This window comes from Vanessa cardui, chromosome 19 (genome assembly GCF_905220365.1).
Source record: "Vanessa cardui chromosome 19, ilVanCard2.1, whole genome shotgun sequence".
Taxonomy (NCBI): Eukaryota; Metazoa; Arthropoda; class Insecta; order Lepidoptera; family Nymphalidae; genus Vanessa; species Vanessa cardui.
Genome location: NC_061141.1, coordinates 11,785,488 through 11,804,318, shown reverse-complemented (window position 1 = coordinate 11,804,318; position 18,831 = coordinate 11,785,488). Strand labels below are relative to the sequence as shown.

The window sequence follows — 18,831 nt, the reverse complement described above, 5'->3', positions numbered from 1 at the left end:
TAACTAACAATTAGCAAGTGTAATGCTTCTATGTAATATATAAAGAATTTTATTAAAATTGTGCAGGTGATTCTTGTAAGAGTAACAAAATATGACTTATCACTGAAATCATTTTCATAGTCACCATAAGATTAAGTAATGATGGTAAAGATACTCGTAAAATAAGTAAATGACTTGCAGAAATGATTCCTCAGATTACTTAGAATACACTTAAGATAAATACAATTGTGTATTTATTTATTTAATATAATGTGTAATATAATGGTTTGCTAGCTATTTTTTTGATTTGTCATTCTTACATAAATATACATTTATAGATCCATAGATTATGTAAAATCGTTTAAAATCAAACACGACATTAATTATCTTACTAACTACTTACTACTACTAATATTGCTTGCTACGGCAACATACGTTAATAAAACGAAAAAGAAACAAAAGAAAAAATAAAGTTTGTACTGATATTTAGACTACTAAAAGTAAACGTAAATTTAAAGATTAAACAATTAACTAAGTACTAAAATACAATTATTAAGACATACATTAATTTATTCTAGTATTAAATTATATAAAAGAAGAAATCAAAGTCATTCCGATGTCAAAAGAGTAATATATTATTTTCTTTGTAAAATAATCCGATGAGACAAATCGACTTACGTCAACTGAATATCAATGCGTATTCAATGTTAGGTATAAGAGGAACTTTCTCATTAGTCTACTTGGCTAGTGTTACGAGAGCAACCTTAGCCTTAAATACGGTGTTATGCAATGATATTCTAATAAACAGATATGTTATACCCATACTAAACAACAGAAAAAAGTGTGCCGCGCCGGGGAACGCTTATTTTACATTTCGTTAAAAATAAAAAGGATAGCTTTATAAAAACAATAAGTAAAAGGGATAACTAGATGTTTTAATCACGCAAAACGTATTACTACATAATTATAATGTATTATAACGTATTACTGGCATGATTACGATGAAAACGATTAAAGGCAAACGTCCCAATTAGGACGTTTTCTAGTCCCCCCTTTAGCGCGTTAATAACATATCTGTTTACTAGATCATCATTGGTGTTATGACATTTAATTCAATATATTATTTATATCACATTATTATTGCATATTATAAATATAGCAGTGGCTATTGAATTTACTTTATTATATACAATTATTATTGTAATTAATTGATCAATAATTTGTAAAACTGTAATTAATATTATTTTATATAGCATAGCATTTAATACTGGCATGTAACACTATTTCTTATTTTAAATATGATTGAGCTGTCTTTAGAAAACAATTGGACGATAGCGTGGAATTGCAACAAAAGATAGAGAGATTGGAGCACCATTGTATAACGATAATATTATTTTGGCCATCCCGAACTACTGAAATTACACTATCTAGTGAAGGCCGCAGATCCTGATATCCTGACCTATTACACCGAATAGGGTCATCAAAAAGTCATTGGGTTTTTCTGACAAAATATCAGTCAAGAATTCGTTCAGGAAATCTTAAAAAACCTTCCGTTCTCATAATACTCTAGACTCATATTGTAAATAATGTGTTGCAGAATTTGGTCACGTATTACAAAATAAATTCACTAAATGATCTTTAAATAAACTTTCATCTGATATAAATTGCAAGCGTGCGTTTGCACAAGGGAGATCGGATAACGCTTTGTGCATACGACATCACATTGCTTTCTTGCTTACATAACAATCCATATCGGAAGCGATGAGTTGAAAGTAAATATTCGATGAGCATTTTTCTTACGTGAATTCTATCAATGTTTAATTCTCCTACTGTTTTTCTTTTGGTAAAAATCGAATAATTTTTATCCATACTAATACATACTAATATTATGAATTCGAAAGTAACTTTGCCTGTTTGTGTGTCTGTCTCGTTTTCACGCTAAAACTACTGAACTAGTTTAAATGGAATTTGGTGCACAAATAGAGAATGAGAATAGACAACGTTTTAATTGGAAAAAAGTTTTGTAAACAAAGAGGTCTTACATCAATGTAGTATTTTAAATTAATTTGTAAATATATTCTTATTTTCTACGCGAGCATGAAAATATATGTATTTTCCTTTAATATATTCTTACGATATTCAACATAACAATTTATGAAGTTGCTATCGTTTTGTTAATATTTCTCACTTGAATTATATCAATTCCATATAATCGAACAGGTCGGACTCCATCCAGACCGGCCAAGGAATCCATTATACCAATAAGACAAATGACAACCCTTCGAGGGCACATTCCGAAACAATGAATATGTCGTCCGGAATCTATATCTTTGCAGACAGATATTTATATTGCATAATAATATCATACATGGACAGAAGAAAAAAAGGAATCTGTCGTAAGACGAAGGTTCGAGGTTAAAACGAACATGCTTTCGCTATATATATTATGTATATATAAATTTAAATAACAAAAAAATAACAACAAAATAAAAGAAAGAGACAAATATCTTTATGTCTGTGAAAAATAGGGAAAGAACGCCTGAAATAACGCTTTTCCCTTGCATGATGATTTCTATAAGTTGTGTTAAAAGAACTTCGTTAGCAAATTAAAGTAAAATTAAATATGTCTGTTGAGATACAAATAGAACAATTAAAAATATATCATATAATCGGCACACAATACAATAACTAGGTATACTTCTGTACATATGAAATTATTTGAAGTATAATAAGTATATTGTCATAATATATAAATTTAACTGCATATTAGGCATTCTGGTTGTCACGTGTCAGGCAAAAAAGTAGCCTATATATATATATACATATATATATATGTATATATGTATGTATATATATATATATATATATGTATATATGTATATATATATATATATATATATATATATATATATATATATATATATATATAGGCTATGCCTATGTATATATATGTCCTTTCTTGGAGTTCTTTCTTCAAGTTTGCTTCATACCAAATTTCATCAAATTCGGTTAAACGGTTTGTTCGTGAAAGAGTGACAGACAATAATTAAATATTAACAATTTTTTATTATTTATTTCAATTTTTTTTTTTATTGTCCCCAATTAATTCTACTGAAAAATCAACTCAACTCTACTAAATAACTATATTGATGGTAATTTAAAGGATTTTTCAGTTCGATTTGCTATCGTTGATATTATTAAGTTTTTAATAGAAAATCGCCCATCTGATGGTAAGTATCACCACTGCTCTTAAAGACACGACATAAACAATTTGAAACATACCTTACATCGCCTAATGACTCGCGTGTAAGAGAAATGTCATCATGTGACAGTTATCACTATCACAACGCATTCAAGTATCAAAAAGTCATTATAGCCGTCACATCAACAGCATCCAATCTCTCAGTAAATTGTTAAAGATCATTACATATAAAGTACAATCTTACACGTGTATTGAGATACCAGTCGAGAAGCTCCAGTGTATCGTACCCAAGACTACGGGTTCAAATCATGTAACACGATTGTGTTTTCTTGTGATTAATTAGTTTTCTACATGTGTTTTCACCAACCGCCATTGGAGAAGCATACTAGGCTGAGTTCCAAATCTTCTTCTTCAAAGAAGACGAGATATTGGTCCATGTGTGGGATATTTATAATCTATTATTTTTACTTTTTTAAGTCAGTACTAAAAAAGTTAATATTCTGTGAAAGTTTTTAAAAACACCTCAAATCCTAAGACATACGTTTAAATTCAAAATTGTTAAGTCATCAAAGATCTTATATTTAGCTTGTCATTGTGTTTGGAAATACAACCGTTAAAAGCACTTAAAATATTACGATACATCGAAATTATAGAAACACACAGATGTCGCGATTGCAGTGATATGAAAATCTAAGAAAGATAACATATGTGTAATAGTATCCTCTACATTGTAAAAGATACTAGCAACCCGCCCGGTCTTCGCACAGGTGCAATACTGATACTAAATATACTACAGAAGGATATATATAAAACATAAAAAATGCCCCCCTTTTGCCCCCCAATGAATTACCCCTAGAAGATAGGGATATAGATACTATCGCTGACTTAAAAAAAAAATTAAGTGTATAATACTGAAGCACATCAATTATTTGTTATCTATTTCGTAGGGTTAGGCAGCGTTTGCAATGTAAGTGCAAATAAACATGCTTATTTACGACATCACGTTAGAAACTGTAAAATAATCAGTGTATATTTCTATACACCTGCGTAATTTGAAGATCTAAGCATACATAGGGACAGACAGCGGTGAGCGACTGTGTTTTTACTATGTAATGATAAAGCACCCTTTACAATGTCTGTATTTATGATAATAAAACACATACATCATATACTTAGTATTAGCATAGCGTATACTATTATGATAGACGATCAGCTATACTAATGTGTACATAATACTATATATATGTAGGCGGAAGCAGACGAAATAACATTCCCCCTGATTAAGTATGCATTGGAATCAAAAATTCTAGCTGGCGTTTTCAAAACAAACGTGCATCCTGTGTTAAATTCAAGCGGAATGCTCCTCGACTGCGTCCGTTTACGACCTGTTTCTATGCAAACTGCGGACATAAAAACGGAGCACGCTTACACGCTGTCGGGACGAGATTTCCTCGATAATCCGAATCGAATCGATGTATCTTTATAAAGGGGCACATATGGGGAGATTATTTTGTATAAGCTATAACGTAATTGATAGATCTTAACTTAATTTTTAATTAGTTCAAAACTATTTCCACCAAAATAAAATAAAAATTTGAATATTTTATCCTTTTCAAGCCCACGCTTGAGAAAGGTGACTGGAGAAAATTATTTAGATGAAAATATTTTTGGATTATGCAACTGTAGTATCCGTTTGCAGTCTTTATGTAAATTATGTAGACTAGGATATCTGATTGTGATTTACTAATAGTACATAGCTTGAGAAGAGAAAATCTACAGAACACTGGGTGAGGATTATAAAAACATACAATATTCAGACTCAGGCTCCGTAGTTTCTTTTATATTAGGATTTTAATGATAGAACACTGGATCAATGTCCAAAAGGACATCAGACAGACCTTATATCAAACATCCATAATCTTTGTCATATAAAACTCTTAACACATAACACTTCAAACTTCAAACAAATTAAGCAGTAAATATAACATCCACAGCATCGTCTGTTTAAAAGTAAAATAAACATTTAAGCGTCCCGTCCCGTCCCGTCCCGTCCCCTGTCCCGTTAATTGTTGGACATGTTCGCTGGCGTTTTTGTTAACTGTACACTCATAAAATGTTCAAATTGGACCCATTAACACCCAGATTGGTAATAAAGCCGGTACGCGGCTAATTTGGCGGTCTGTTCGTTTGGGAATGGCCTAAGTTGGCCCAACTCGTGTTATTAGCTGACCAGATAATGTTTGAACCAACCTTTTCCGTTAATTTTTATGAATGGAAATATAAGTTTAACTTTTTGTGAAGTGCGAGAGTTCATAAGTGTCCCACTTCTGGTCAAGTCTCATTTTACTTCTCATTTAAGAATAATGATTGGTAATTAATTCCACCACGCTTTTGCAATGTTTTGAGGACATTTTCATTTGATACTGGAAGTAATCGCATTTCAGAAAGATCATAACTATTATATACATATATCGTTTATTTTTGTATAAGGATTATCTGAAAGTCTTTCTAAAGTAATATGTACCAAGTCAAAGTATTCTTTATTTAAGTACGCTCATAAAGGCACCTTTAAATCGTCATATTACATTGAATTAGATAAACCATCGCCGCCACCACCACCTAAGAAATTTGGTAGTTCTTCTTTTCTACCATTTTAGTTATAGAGTGTGTCAATAACGTATTAAATTTACATATCATAGGTATAAAAGAATACTAAACGTGTATAAGCGTCTATATTATATAAGGTAATTTCGTAATGATAACGACTTTTGTCCCCCATCGAAATTATGGTACAGAAATAACAAACACACATTCTCTGTACTTAGTGGAGTAGAACTCAAGTTCACTACCTCAAATCCGTAAAGTGAGCGTACTAAACAGTAATCAATACCAATTTTTATAATCGATGTTCATCGTCTTATCTGTTATATAAAATCACCTATTATAAAGGATTAATAGAGCAATGGATTATGAACTGCCATGCGATATAAAAATCGTAGTTCGATCGCGTTCTTTTGGAATTTTTTCTCTTACTTACAGTATCAGCTTTATGCTTAAATTGAGGGTTAGATATTAAAAACGTATCTATATTAATAGATTGTTTTCTTTACTTCCAGAGTCGAAGACGAAGCGTCTTCGCCCGTTAACAAAGTAAAGTGAGTAATCTATTATCTAATTAGTCTAATCATTAATGCTATATGCAGAAATAGGCATCTCTCGGCATGAACAACTTAGTAGTTCCATAGTTTATAAATAAACAAATAAATATTGGACACATCACATAACATCATATACATTACTCTGATCCCAATGCACTTGTGGTATGGAAAATCAGAAGTAACGAAGATACCACAAACACTCAGACCCAAGACAACATAGAAAAGTAATGAAAATTTTCTACATTGACTCGGCCGGGAATCGAACCTGGGATTTCGGTATGGCGTACCCATGAAAACCGGTGTACATATATATCCAATCGTTTAATCCTGATTATAAATGTACATGAATAGGAGCCATTTATAATTCCTTAGATACAATAGCGTCACCATTTCTTAGAATCTTAATATATATTGAACAAAATAATTGAAATGTGTTTTTTTAATTTATTACAGCGACAAAAGCGGCCTCATCACGCCGCCCCAACAGAATGGCGGCGGGGATTCTCCCCCTCCGGAAAAAGAGAGGGCTGATCAGGAGGACAATGAAAAGAGTCACTCCGGTCCAGTCCCCCACTGTGCGGAGGGACCCAACGACGACCTGTACGCCATACCAGTCAAATTGCGTCCCAAGAAAGAAACACTGCCACCAGGATGGGAGAAACATGAAGGTAATAAATTTCAGAAATAATCAGTTTACCAAAAAAATTGTTAAACAAAAGATAAGAAGCGCTCGCAACATTATAGTTAAACACAAAGGCGAATACGAAATCCCGGTAGCGTGTAGTAATGAAACAGTTAATACGGCGATAAATAAAATAATTAAGATTTGATTTGCACTTTTGACGTATCAACAATACTGAATAATATATCTCGGCCTTATGGCGGAACCTCGAGTGAAATAATGCCGAAGTCACATTGACTTATCTTTGTGAAAAAATTTATCCAAATACAATTAAAATGTTCAATATCAAATAGATAATGATGTCCTTATGACCGAATTAAATCTGGCCGGTTTTGCTCAAAACACACAGACACTAGGACATATTATCATATAAACACATATGCTCTTCCTATTTTCTGTCTCTTAATTTGCGGAGACGGCACCAATAGGATAGGATAGAGTTCAGGTCCATAAAATGCTTGCCAAGTCTCATTTCTAACTCCAATGAATTTAAGAGAATTGTAAACCAAGGCCAAAATATGCGGTTCACAGCCACATGGAGCAACGCTTAGCTAAACAATGTGGAAGTTATATCGAAACACAATCATAAAGTATTCCTTAATGTATTCATTTTTCTTTGTTTACAGACAACGATGGTCCCTACTATTGGCACATAAAAAGTGGGACCATTCAGAGAGAAATACCAAAAATGCCACCCATAGAGGCCAGGGAGTCTCGCATATCCATGGTGCGAGACTGTTCTAACTTGTCAGATATCAAGTATGAAGGGGCTATGACGTCATCCGTCACCAGGAGTACCACCAGTGGTGCTTTGGATCATGTCGATCAAGATTATGAAAGGAAACGAAGAGAGGAAGTAGCTTACAAGTAAGTATGGTCTTGAAGCTTACTTCTCTATAATGTCTTAATTGACCTTTAATTTTTACATAGTTTTACATTGTGCAGACCTATATCTACCCACTAACTTATTCTATCGCCACAATCTGGCTCACGCGTGAGCCAGTTTATTTAAATAGCACAACGAAGATATATTATCTTTAATCCCGTAGTGAGCAGCGCCAGTATTGGACGACCCTTTATCATCAGGTGACCCAATTCACCATTATTTTACCTTTATGAAAATAAATAAATATATTAATTAGTAAAGACAGTTTCTCATCAACAAGTATAAATAAATATGTGTCTCTGATTGTTTGCTTTTCAGTAAAGGACGTTATAGTAATTGGTTTTGGCATTTTCTTCTATCCATAGACGCCGCAGCTATCCCGTCCGTCCTGAGCAAGATGGGCGCGCTGTACGTTTCTTCGTTAGATCTCTCGGCTGGGTCGAGATCTCCGAGGCTGACCTCACACCGGAGCGCTCAAGTCGTGCAGTTAATAAGTGTATCGTGGATTTGAGCCTCGGTCGTAATGACTTGCTGGATCAAGTCGGCCGCTGGGGCGATGTGAGTTGATAGATTTTGACTTACCCAATTTCCTGTACGCTAAAACTTTTATTATCTAGATATGTATTGAAAAGTTACAGCTCCATCTTCATAAGTTGTAGACTGATGTGGTATAGTCAATAATGGGACATCTAACTTAAGGTTATATTTAAATCGTCTTGGTAGATCCTTGAATAGCGTATTCACAAAAACAAACTCTTTAACTTCGTATAATAGTAAACATTGGGTGAATGGATAACTTAAAAGATGAGACATATCTAATTACTTGCAATGAAAAATTTAAAACTGTTGTTAAATTAAGGTTAACCATATTAAGCAAATAGAACTAGTAAGAGCACAAAAGCAATGTACTTGTTTATTACTCCAACTATTAAACATTGGGTGAATGAATAACTTAAAAGATGAGACATATCTAATTACTTGCAATGAAAAATTGAAAACTGTTGTTAAAGTAGTATAACCATATTTAGCAAATTGAACTAATAGGAGAACAAAAAAGCAATATACCTGTTTATTACTGCAACTATAAATTATCATGTAACTAGTTTAGTTTAGATGTAACTGCTTTTGGCACCAAGTAGCTGATGAATAAGCTGGAGCGTTTTCTTCTAATTTCAGGGCAAGGATCTATTCATGGATCTAGATGACGGCGCCCTTAAGTTGATCGACCCGGAGAGTCTGAACACGTTGCACACACAACCCATACACACGATCCGTGTGTGGGGAGTGGGCAGGGATAATGGACGGTGAATAGACCAAGAATACTATAATGTTTTCTGTGTCAGCTAAGTAGACAAAACTTTGTGACGTCTTACCATAAAACAGCTATTGTACCTTAGTTTGTCATGAAATAAACTTGCAATTAATTGACTAATAAAAATCTTTTTCATTACGCATTCTGGGATTAGTGAAAGGTATGAAATAAAATGCATAAAGTTTGTAGAGATCATCCAGTAGACGCAGTAGATGAAGATATTGTGATAGTCCCAGTAGACGAAAATCGTTTAAATCTTAATTTTGACAGATAATGAAAATAATAGCAGAGTTACTTTGTGTTTTTTTACTATACTCAGAAATTAGTGTCCAATATAATTGAGCTGGTCATTATTTATGATGACGAAATTTCGATATCAAAGTTTTTAGGTTATGTTGATTGTTATCGGACGTATTTTTCAGTTCGCGTTCAGTCTTATGGATCAATTAATAAACACAAACCTTGGCGTTATTTGATAAATTATTTAAATACTAAAAAAGAACTCATTTATATTAGCTACTTGATAATAGTAATATTTCTTTATTAATTAAGTGCTTTCGGTTAATTACCAAATCATTAAATGATTCAACGCAATAAATTTTCACCTACAATCCGAACGCTGAAATCATGTGCTTTCTATAAATCAGTACAGTAAATACCGAAATTCCAAATTAAGATTGTAGGAATTTAGATTTAACTTGAGAAACTGCATAATAGTATATATTAAGGTCTCGAATTGTTAATATGACAAATAATTGTTTGATTTCATGATCAGTTCTTGATCCTTACTTATTTATCGAATGTCTCAACGCAGAGACTTCGCGTACGTGGCCCGCGACCGCGTGACTCGCAAGCACATGTGTCACGTGTTCCGCTGCGAGGCGCCCGCGCGCTCCATCGCGAACGCGCTGCGCGACATCTGCAAGCGCATCATGATCGAGCGCTCGCTGCAGCCGCCGCCGCGCCCCACCGACCTGCCCGCCGCGCGCCGACCGCGCCCGCTGTCCGGTTAGTGCTTTAATCACACTGGTCGAACACCAAACGTAAGCCTAGTGCTTACTTGATGACTTAAGCTTTACCTCATTCCGAAATCACGACAAACCATAAGATGATCTTATACTTGAGATAATATTTTGATTTATATTCATTGGTGCTGAACATATATGTAACGTTTTTGTTTTTTTTTTTTTTTGTTTTTATGGAATAGGTTGGCGGATGAGCATATGGGCCACCTGATGGTAAGTGGTCACCATTACCCATAGACAATGACGCTATAAGAAATATTAACTATTCCTTACATCGTCAATGTGCCACCAACCTTGGGAACTAAGATGTTATGTCCCTTGTGCCTGTAGTTACACTGGCTCACTCACCCTTCAAACCGGAACACAACAATACTGAGTACTGTTATTTGGCGGTAGAATAACTGGTGAGTGGGTGGTACCTACCCAGTCGGGCTTGCACAAAGCCCTACCACCAAGTAAGTAACGTGATGAGATTTAATATATCATAATTGGCAACCAATCTGGAGATTTTCTAAACCAGAAATCTTGTTCTTTATTGTAAAAATCTCCTTAAAATCGTGAGCATCGATTATTTAAAGACTACTGTTATTTAGGAGCGTCGTTCCCAACTCCCATGGAGGAGCCACGGAAGACAGTGAGGGCGAGATATCTGGGCAGCGCGGAAGTCCCGCGAGCCACTGGAATGGACGTCCTCAACGACGCCATCGACAGACTGGCGGCGGCCCGAGCGCCCTCTGCTTGGAGACCGGTCGCCGTCGCGGTCGCACCCTCCATGATCACGATTACAGAAGAAGGGGTGAGTCCTTGTAACCGGTCACTTATCAAAATGTACAACTCATATAAAAGATAGATGTTGTGTTTACCATGGTTTCATTAACGACTGAAAGGAAAAACGCCACAACGATTAAATCCTATGGTGAATGTTATTAATACTATAGTCTGTTCGCGTTAAGAATGCAGTGAGTTGTCATTCTTTATCGGCCTGACTCCGCCCCCTTTGACCAATCAAATCTTTTCAAATTACAAAGTCAAGTTCACATTTAATTAATTATTAACTGATATTTTTATAATTTAAATTTTGTTTATTTATATATTTATATTTAATATATTCAAATTGTACACGTAATAATTAATGTAACCTCTAGCTACTAGATGACGTTATGTCAAAATATGTAAATTTTTACATCGCGATGGGGAGATTCGCAAACGATTGTATATAGTGTTAAGAATTTTGTTGATTAAACACCCCGATTCGATTTTTTATATTAATGTGTATTTTTTAAATTCATTATACTTAGTATTTAAAACAAATATAATTTGTTGTAATTTTAACACAAATATGCATACACCTTCACCCTGCTGTTAAAAAAGATTTGATTGGTCAGGGGGCAGAGTAAAGCCGGTAAACAATGACAACAGTATTTATGGTATAGGTTGACGGACGAGCATATGGGCCACCTGATGGTAATTGGTCACCATTACCCATTGACAATGACTCTGTAAGAAATATTAAGTATTCCTTAAATCGTCAATGCGCCACCAACCTTGGGAACTAAGATATTATGTCCCTTGTGCCTGTAGTTACACTGGCTCACTCACCCTTCAAACCGGAACACAACAATACCTAGTACTGTTGTTTGCAAAATTTAAATTATAAAAATAAAAATATCAGTTAATAATTAATTAAATGTGAACTTGACTTTGTAATTTGAAAAGATTTGATTGGTCAAAGGGGGCGGAGTAAAGCCGGTAAACAATGACAACTCACTGTATTCTTAACGCAAACTATAGTGACTAACATGCCGTGGTCTCGCAGGAGAGCAGTCCGCTGGTGGAGTGTCGCGTGCGCTACCTGTCGTTCCTGGGCATAGGGCGCGACGTGCGGCGCTGCGCGTTCATCGTGCACACGCCGCAGGACCAGTTCGTGGCCCACGCCTTCCACGCCGAGCCCTCCTCCGGCGCGCTCTGCAAGACCATCGAGGCCGCCTGCAAGGTCTGTTCAAACTCAAACTCAAATTCCTTTATTCAATATAAAAGCATTACACTTACTTATTGATTGTCAAATAAACACTACCACCGGTTCGGAAAAAGGAACACCCTGACCTGAGAAGAACCGGCGAAAGAAACTCAGCGGGTCTTTTTTTTCTGTTATTTTTTTTTTTTTTTTGTTACCATGTTATAACCGCATCTCATGGTAAACCTGATCGAGGGGACCTGCATGATGGGTGATAGGAAGCAAAAGCTCCTCCAAAAATGTTAGCGTTTTCATTATTGGATTCGAATTTACCTTTCATTTTTCTAGTGACAAAAATAATAAAAAGGGGTCAATTTATTAGGGCATTAAAAATATTTTCTACTACTGTAGAATGTAGTCGTAAAATCAATGGTAGTAATGGTAACGTGCAGAGTCGGATTTAAAGGTGTGGAGGCCCCGGGGCCACAAAGCAGTGAGGGCCCTAGACAAACAAGCGTGAACACCCTAATAATTATATTATTATGAATTAATTAGTTTTTTTTTTTTTATTTCAATCAGTAAGCTATGAATTGTTTCGTATTTGTATCGGTAACTTTTAAAATATTAAATAGTAACATTATTATAATTTGACTATATCTCAGTATTTGTTAACTTGCTGAAAACTGTGGCCCCCTTTCATGTGGAGGCCCCAGGGCAGTTGCCCCGGGGCCTCCACATACGGCCCTGGTAACGTGGTGTCCCCGCAGCTGCGCTACCAGAAGTGTCTGGACGCGCACGGCGGCGGCGCGGGCGGGGGCGCGGCGGCGGCGGCGGGCGCGGGGGGGGACGCGGCGCGCGCGTCGCTCGGCCAGGCGCTCAAGTCGCTCGTGGGCTCGCTCACGGGCCGCCGCGCCTCCTGAGCGGCGACTGACGGGTAAGAGGCCGCCCACCACACCTCTAGTCGTCGACGATGAGTACTTAATAATAATAATAATAAATAACTTTATTGCACACATAATACAATCAAATAAAGTCACACAGATACAGCAAGAAGCAAACTTAACACAAACATACAAAGCGTGCAAAGGGCGGTCTTATCACTGAACAGTGATCTCTACCAGACGACCCTAAAGAAAGAGTACTTAGTTATTTAACGACTTCAATACTCAAGTAAAGCATGTTTTCCCAGTCAACTCCCAGCGATCCACGACGAGGAGCGCACCGCGTAGCCGCCCGCGCCACTCCCGCGCCACTCCCGCGCATCTCCCGCGCACCTCGCGCCGCACCGCTGACTCGCTTCCCGCGACAAGTATCGCTCCGTTATTATTTCACGATGTACCATCAATGCGGTTAAGATATTAGTATTATAAGTTAATGATATACCGATGTAATAATTTTACGTTCTCGTTTCGAATGTGTACGCGGTATACCGTATGATATAATGTATTATCAAAATATATTAATAATCTTTCAGGGCTTTATAATATACATTTTAAATATAGAACTTGAATATTTGTTGACATTTGTAATTGATAAAGTAAATAATTGTGACTGATTGTATTCCAAATGTTGCAAACTTGTTTAATTGTTTCGTTTTTAAACATAAAGGCTTAACCTTTAAATGTTGTTTTGATGATGACTTATGAAATAATGCTGTCTCCGTCTTTTGAATGTCAAATCAATGCTTAAAGAAAGGGATAAATGTTTAATTGAACAGTTGCTAAACAACGTTTAAAAGTAAGTCAGAAATAGTTTCGGGTTATGTTATGATTTTGCTGCGCATTCCTGTTACAAAACTCAAGTGTGGATAAGTTATTATAGCACAAATAAAAAGTTTACAATCATGCCGTTTGCTGTTCTTCGAATTTCAAATTATATTACTAGAATTTGAATGAATTGTTAAAACAATACAAAATTGAAATTTAAATAATTTATAAATGTATTCATACGAAATGTTTTGATTAAATACATTTTATATACATATCTAATAATACGATAAATTAATTTTGTTAGTAATCGAATAAGCATTATATAAACATATATCATTCACAAGACTCACGCTTTCACACAAAGTTAGGATTCGTTCACACTTCGATATCGACCACGCGTTATTTTAGCCTATTTGTAAAAAGCCTGCAATGTCACTTCTTGTAATAATAATCTGCCGTATGCATTGGTGTTTAGGAATATTGCATTCATATTAAGTTGGTCTCATAATAGTTACCTTATAATAAACTAGTCGTAGAGCGTTATGGTTTTGTAAATTTTAAGGCGATATAAATAATTTTAAACGATATTTCTATTCGTATTGGTCCAGTCGAATAGATACAGAATAAATCTAAAGTAATATAAATAGTCACTTGAAATAAATATTTGACATTTAAATAGAAGAATTGGTATTGTCTGTTCAGTGTAATATCTTTGCCTTTTTCAAGGGAAAGAATTAAAAAGAATATTTGACATATGTCAAATAAGAAGATTAAATGTCGTCTATTATTGAACATTGACTATTCACGTAAGAACTTCAAAATTTCAGCCACTCAAATGCACAGATGTAACAGTTGCAGTATTTAATACATGTTTTAATAATTATAAAAATGGACATTAGTCAGTAAATATGGATAGATAATAAATGGAGGCGATGGGAGAATGTAAATACAGTTGTAAGCTTGGATGGAATTCGAATAATTTTAGTGTAGCTAATGGATTGATATTTGGTAATTTTCGACTGGAAATATGAAAGTCACGAGTGTTTTGATGTTTCCGGTCGAAAATGTTTTATTGTGAGCACGGTATGAAGAAATTTTGTCACTGAGGGTGGACGCGAATTTTGCTACTGATTGCGTTTATTTAAAAAATTATTTAATTAATGATTTATTTAGATATTCGTTCGAAATTCGAAATTCTTTGATTATTTTTACATTTTATTAGTCAAATAAAAAATGTTCTTAAAATTGTCATCAGTAGCTTAATAAGCGTTCACTCTTTCTTGATTTCTGAAATCTGATTGGTATTTCACGTTGGATGTAGAATAGTTTATACAAATAGGACCCTACGTGTATAGGTAAAGAGTTTATTTTTGCTTAGGCTTGTATAAAAATGTATTGAATTGCAAAAGATAAATATTTTTGGTAAAACATCGCGATGGATATCGTTATATTCATATATTTACGACGCGTAGCTTATCTAAATTAGTTTTTGACATTAAAATGTCATATACAGACGATGTAATATTTAATAACTGTTCACAGATCTATTTATTTGCCAATTAGGCTAGTGGTGTGCCGTACAGACATTTTTGACAGTTAATATTTTAACGTAAACAGTCGAATGCCCACCTAACTTTTACTTTTTAAAAATAATTATCCTAGAAGTCGCCTCACTGAATCGATTATTACGATCGAGTTCCTTAATGCAATAATAAAATAATTATCATAAAACTGAAATCAATATAATCAGTCCTATTTTAAATATTGCACTATAAAGCAAAATCAAAAAGTTGCAATTTATCACTCGATTCAGCATTCGACTCTTATTTTTTAGAATATATAAACGAATTCCTTATTCGAGTTTTGTCCATCCGAATAGTTTAGTTCAAGAAATAAGGTATTCAAAGTGTTTGTGTCGGTACAACACTAAATTTGGCTAGAATCAGAAAGATATTTTATAACGCAAGCCTCATACTACAAGGGTGTCTGAAATCGTTGAGCTTTCAATAATTATATATTTGTATTAAAAGTTTTAAATTATTCGCGATATGTAGATACAAGCTAAAATGTTCTAAACACCATTTTGTGAATAGTTTACACAAAACGATAATTAAATGACAGCTGTTGCATTAAAACAGCTTAAATAGTTTTTCTAAAATCAAGCGAATAATTATTTCTGTATATAAAGCAATGTGGGACCCACAAAAGCCGAAAGCGAATAAATTTGAAAGCACTGAATCTGAAAAAGTATAATAATATTGTCTTCTGTGTCTATATCACTTAAAATAGATCTAAATGTACGTAGAGAGGCGCGTCAATGACCTTTTGCCGCCATCTTGAATGTGTTCCGTCGAATTATTTATTTCAAACATTATGTGGTGTAAAACTAGTATTCTATTTGTTCGCTAAAAGGTCATTTTCGTGGCTCGACATAGACTAAGGCGTTCGTTAGATATCACAAATTAGCTTCAAAATATACATATTTCAAAATACCTATTATTAGTGATCAATGTTGCTTGTCGTATAAATACGTCATAATATAAATGATTACACGGAGCTGTTCTTATTATACGTAAATATAGTTTTATTCACCTGTTAACAGTAAGTAATCTAATGCCATTGTTTATACAAGATGATATTCATATATAACTGGTCGTCAACGCGAGCTGGCCTAAAGTTTCATAGTAACTAAACAATCTATTATTAATCACAAAGTTTGTAATAAATACACAGATTAATGATTAAGATATTTCTAAATAACAAATCAGCGTTACACAAAAAGAAAATGCAACGTTTATGAAGCGGCGTTTGAAAGCTGCGTTTCAGCCGCTCGTGTGGACGCCCTTACGCAATAGGTCGATTGCAAGCTTGACTGCCCCTTATCGGACGAAGTATATGTCAATATTTTCTATAAAATATAAAACATTTATAAAGTAGTTTATAGATAGCTTTACAATTCAAGTTTCTAGCTCACCGATGGATTGGTAATGATGGGAGTTAAAATTCGAACCGTCATCGCTTTGACAGCTTAAAAGCCTTAAAGATTGTGGCTTTTAATAAATAATTTTGTGAAATTAATAAAAAAATAATTATAAACACACGCTGTTGTTTCATTTTATTCCTTTTGATTTATTAATCGTTTAGTTGGTCCATTTATGGCCGTTTATGTAGTAGGGAAATAAGAATCACCGAAAGACAATCTTGGTTTGATCCAAAAAGTTAAGAAGTTAAAAAGTTAAGTTACTGTTGTCTCTACTACAGGGCCGTATTTAGGGGAGGGCATCCGGGGCAACTGCCCTGGGGCCTCCACATATCACTGGGGGCCACAGTTTTCAGCAAGTTAACAAAAACCGAGATATAGTCAAATTATAATAATGTTATTATTTAGTATTTTAAAAGTTAACGATACAAGTAAATAAATCATATAATCATAGCTTTCTGATTGAAATAAAAAAGTAATTAATTCATGATAATATAATTATTAGGTTGTTCACGCTTCTGTTCGTCTAGGACCCCGACTACTTTGTGGCCCGGGGGCCCCCAGACCTTTTAATCCGACTCTGCTCTCCCAGTTATTCAATAAACAAATCCGCTTTTCTTATAAGCCAGAAAAACCTGTGTAACTGTATCAAGCCAAGTTATTTATATGCTCGTTTCAAAATAAACTAACCTAAATAAAATAAAATTTATGTATATTAATCATGGTATCATCTGATGATAAATTATATTTTTAATAGAGTTAACCGCGTAGGAGAATATTATATAAGTGTAAATGTGCAACACAATTTCATTAAAAAATAATAATAAATAACCGTAGAAAGGCGCGCCAAGTAGATAGATATATATGTGCATTCTCTAACACGGGAGTACAGTTCTACTAGCATCTTCAAGGTCTGGGCTGCCGTATTACCAGTAGCGGTGCAAGATCGAATCTTAATGTGGGCAAGACACAGTTTGCGAGACCCATGTTTTATCTTTTCTTCAGTACTCTGATCCCAATGTTATGTTGTACTTGTTCAAATTTCGAGCGCGAGGCCGTGGCTCTTTGTTACCAGTGGCGCCGTAAGATCGTGATCACAAATCTTAATGTGGGCTAGAGTTTGCGAGGCCCTTCATTTTTTTAATTTCGGGCGCGAGGCCCTTTGCACCGCCCACGCCTAACGCCGCCACTGCGTATGACCTAGTAACTCTGTATTCTCTTGACTTCGGGGTGAGACTTCAGACGAACCCAACGGGAAAATACTATATAACGAAACAAATTTATAAAGAATATTCCCATTATATACTCTTTACTTTATGGTAACGACCAGTCCTGTCTGTCAAGGCTAAACCATCCATGACCCACCAAAATTAAAGATGTTAAATAACTTAAGCTTGAACTACAAGAAATAAGCCAATTTTAAAACTTAAATAATTAATACTGGTTTACTATCCTCATTCATTTACCTATAAATGTTCGTAGGAGCCATGTCGCCTCTTTTAACACGTTCACTGCCACCTAAATTTTTCCTATGCTCATAGCGATGCCGCCATACATAATGCCGCGAACACGCTAAGCGTGTCCCCGGCATCGCTAGATAAATTGCATGGACAAGCGTAGCGTGTCCACTGGCACAGGAACAAAAAAATGATAATTTTTTTGTTAAAACGGTCTTTGTTAGTTAATATTTCTTGTGTTATGCAATAATTAAGGTGTTTAGAATAATGTTGTCAGTGTTTTATCCTGGAATTATGACAAAAAACCGCTTTTATGGTAAGTAAACATCATAATGTAATCAGTGGTTGTAAAACTTTTTAATAAATTCCCACATATCATATTTATATTGGTGTCGAATTTGATATATACTTTTTATCGCGTTATGATTTAGTTCGTATTTCAATAAAAAATTGTTCATGATATATACTGTTACCTGTTATCTACTGT

At 34.6% G+C, this 18,831-nt stretch overlaps 1 protein-coding gene across 9 annotated transcripts in view; it reads left to right on the top strand.

Annotated features, from left to right (window-relative positions):
• Positions 1 to 17,007, top strand: part of LOC124537835 (protein Fe65 homolog) — a 92,225-nt gene extending 75,218 nt beyond the window's left edge. For 7 of the 9 annotated variants that reach the window (XM_047114762.1, XM_047114770.1, XM_047114769.1 and 4 more), the window contains exons 4-14: positions 6,298 to 6,336; positions 6,793 to 7,007; positions 7,648 to 7,888; positions 8,273 to 8,465; positions 9,084 to 9,211; positions 9,374 to 9,379; positions 10,034 to 10,227; positions 10,838 to 11,040; positions 12,061 to 12,237; positions 12,966 to 13,132; positions 13,388 to 17,007. In XM_047114762.1, the coding sequence (XP_046970718.1) occupies positions 6,298 to 6,336; positions 6,793 to 7,007; positions 7,648 to 7,888; positions 8,273 to 8,465; positions 9,084 to 9,211; positions 9,374 to 9,379; positions 10,034 to 10,227; positions 10,838 to 11,040; positions 12,061 to 12,237; positions 12,966 to 13,118 (1,549 nt within the window). In that variant the 3' untranslated portion in view covers positions 13,119 to 13,132; positions 13,388 to 17,007. The remainder of the gene's footprint in view (positions 1 to 6,297; positions 6,337 to 6,792; positions 7,008 to 7,647; positions 7,889 to 8,272; positions 8,466 to 9,083; positions 9,212 to 9,373; positions 9,380 to 10,033; positions 10,228 to 10,837; positions 11,041 to 12,060; positions 12,238 to 12,965; positions 13,133 to 13,387) is intronic. The other 2 variants (XM_047114764.1, XM_047114763.1) reach the window with 2 other exon arrangements.
• The last annotated feature ends 1,824 nt before the right edge of the window (positions 17,008 to 18,831 follow it).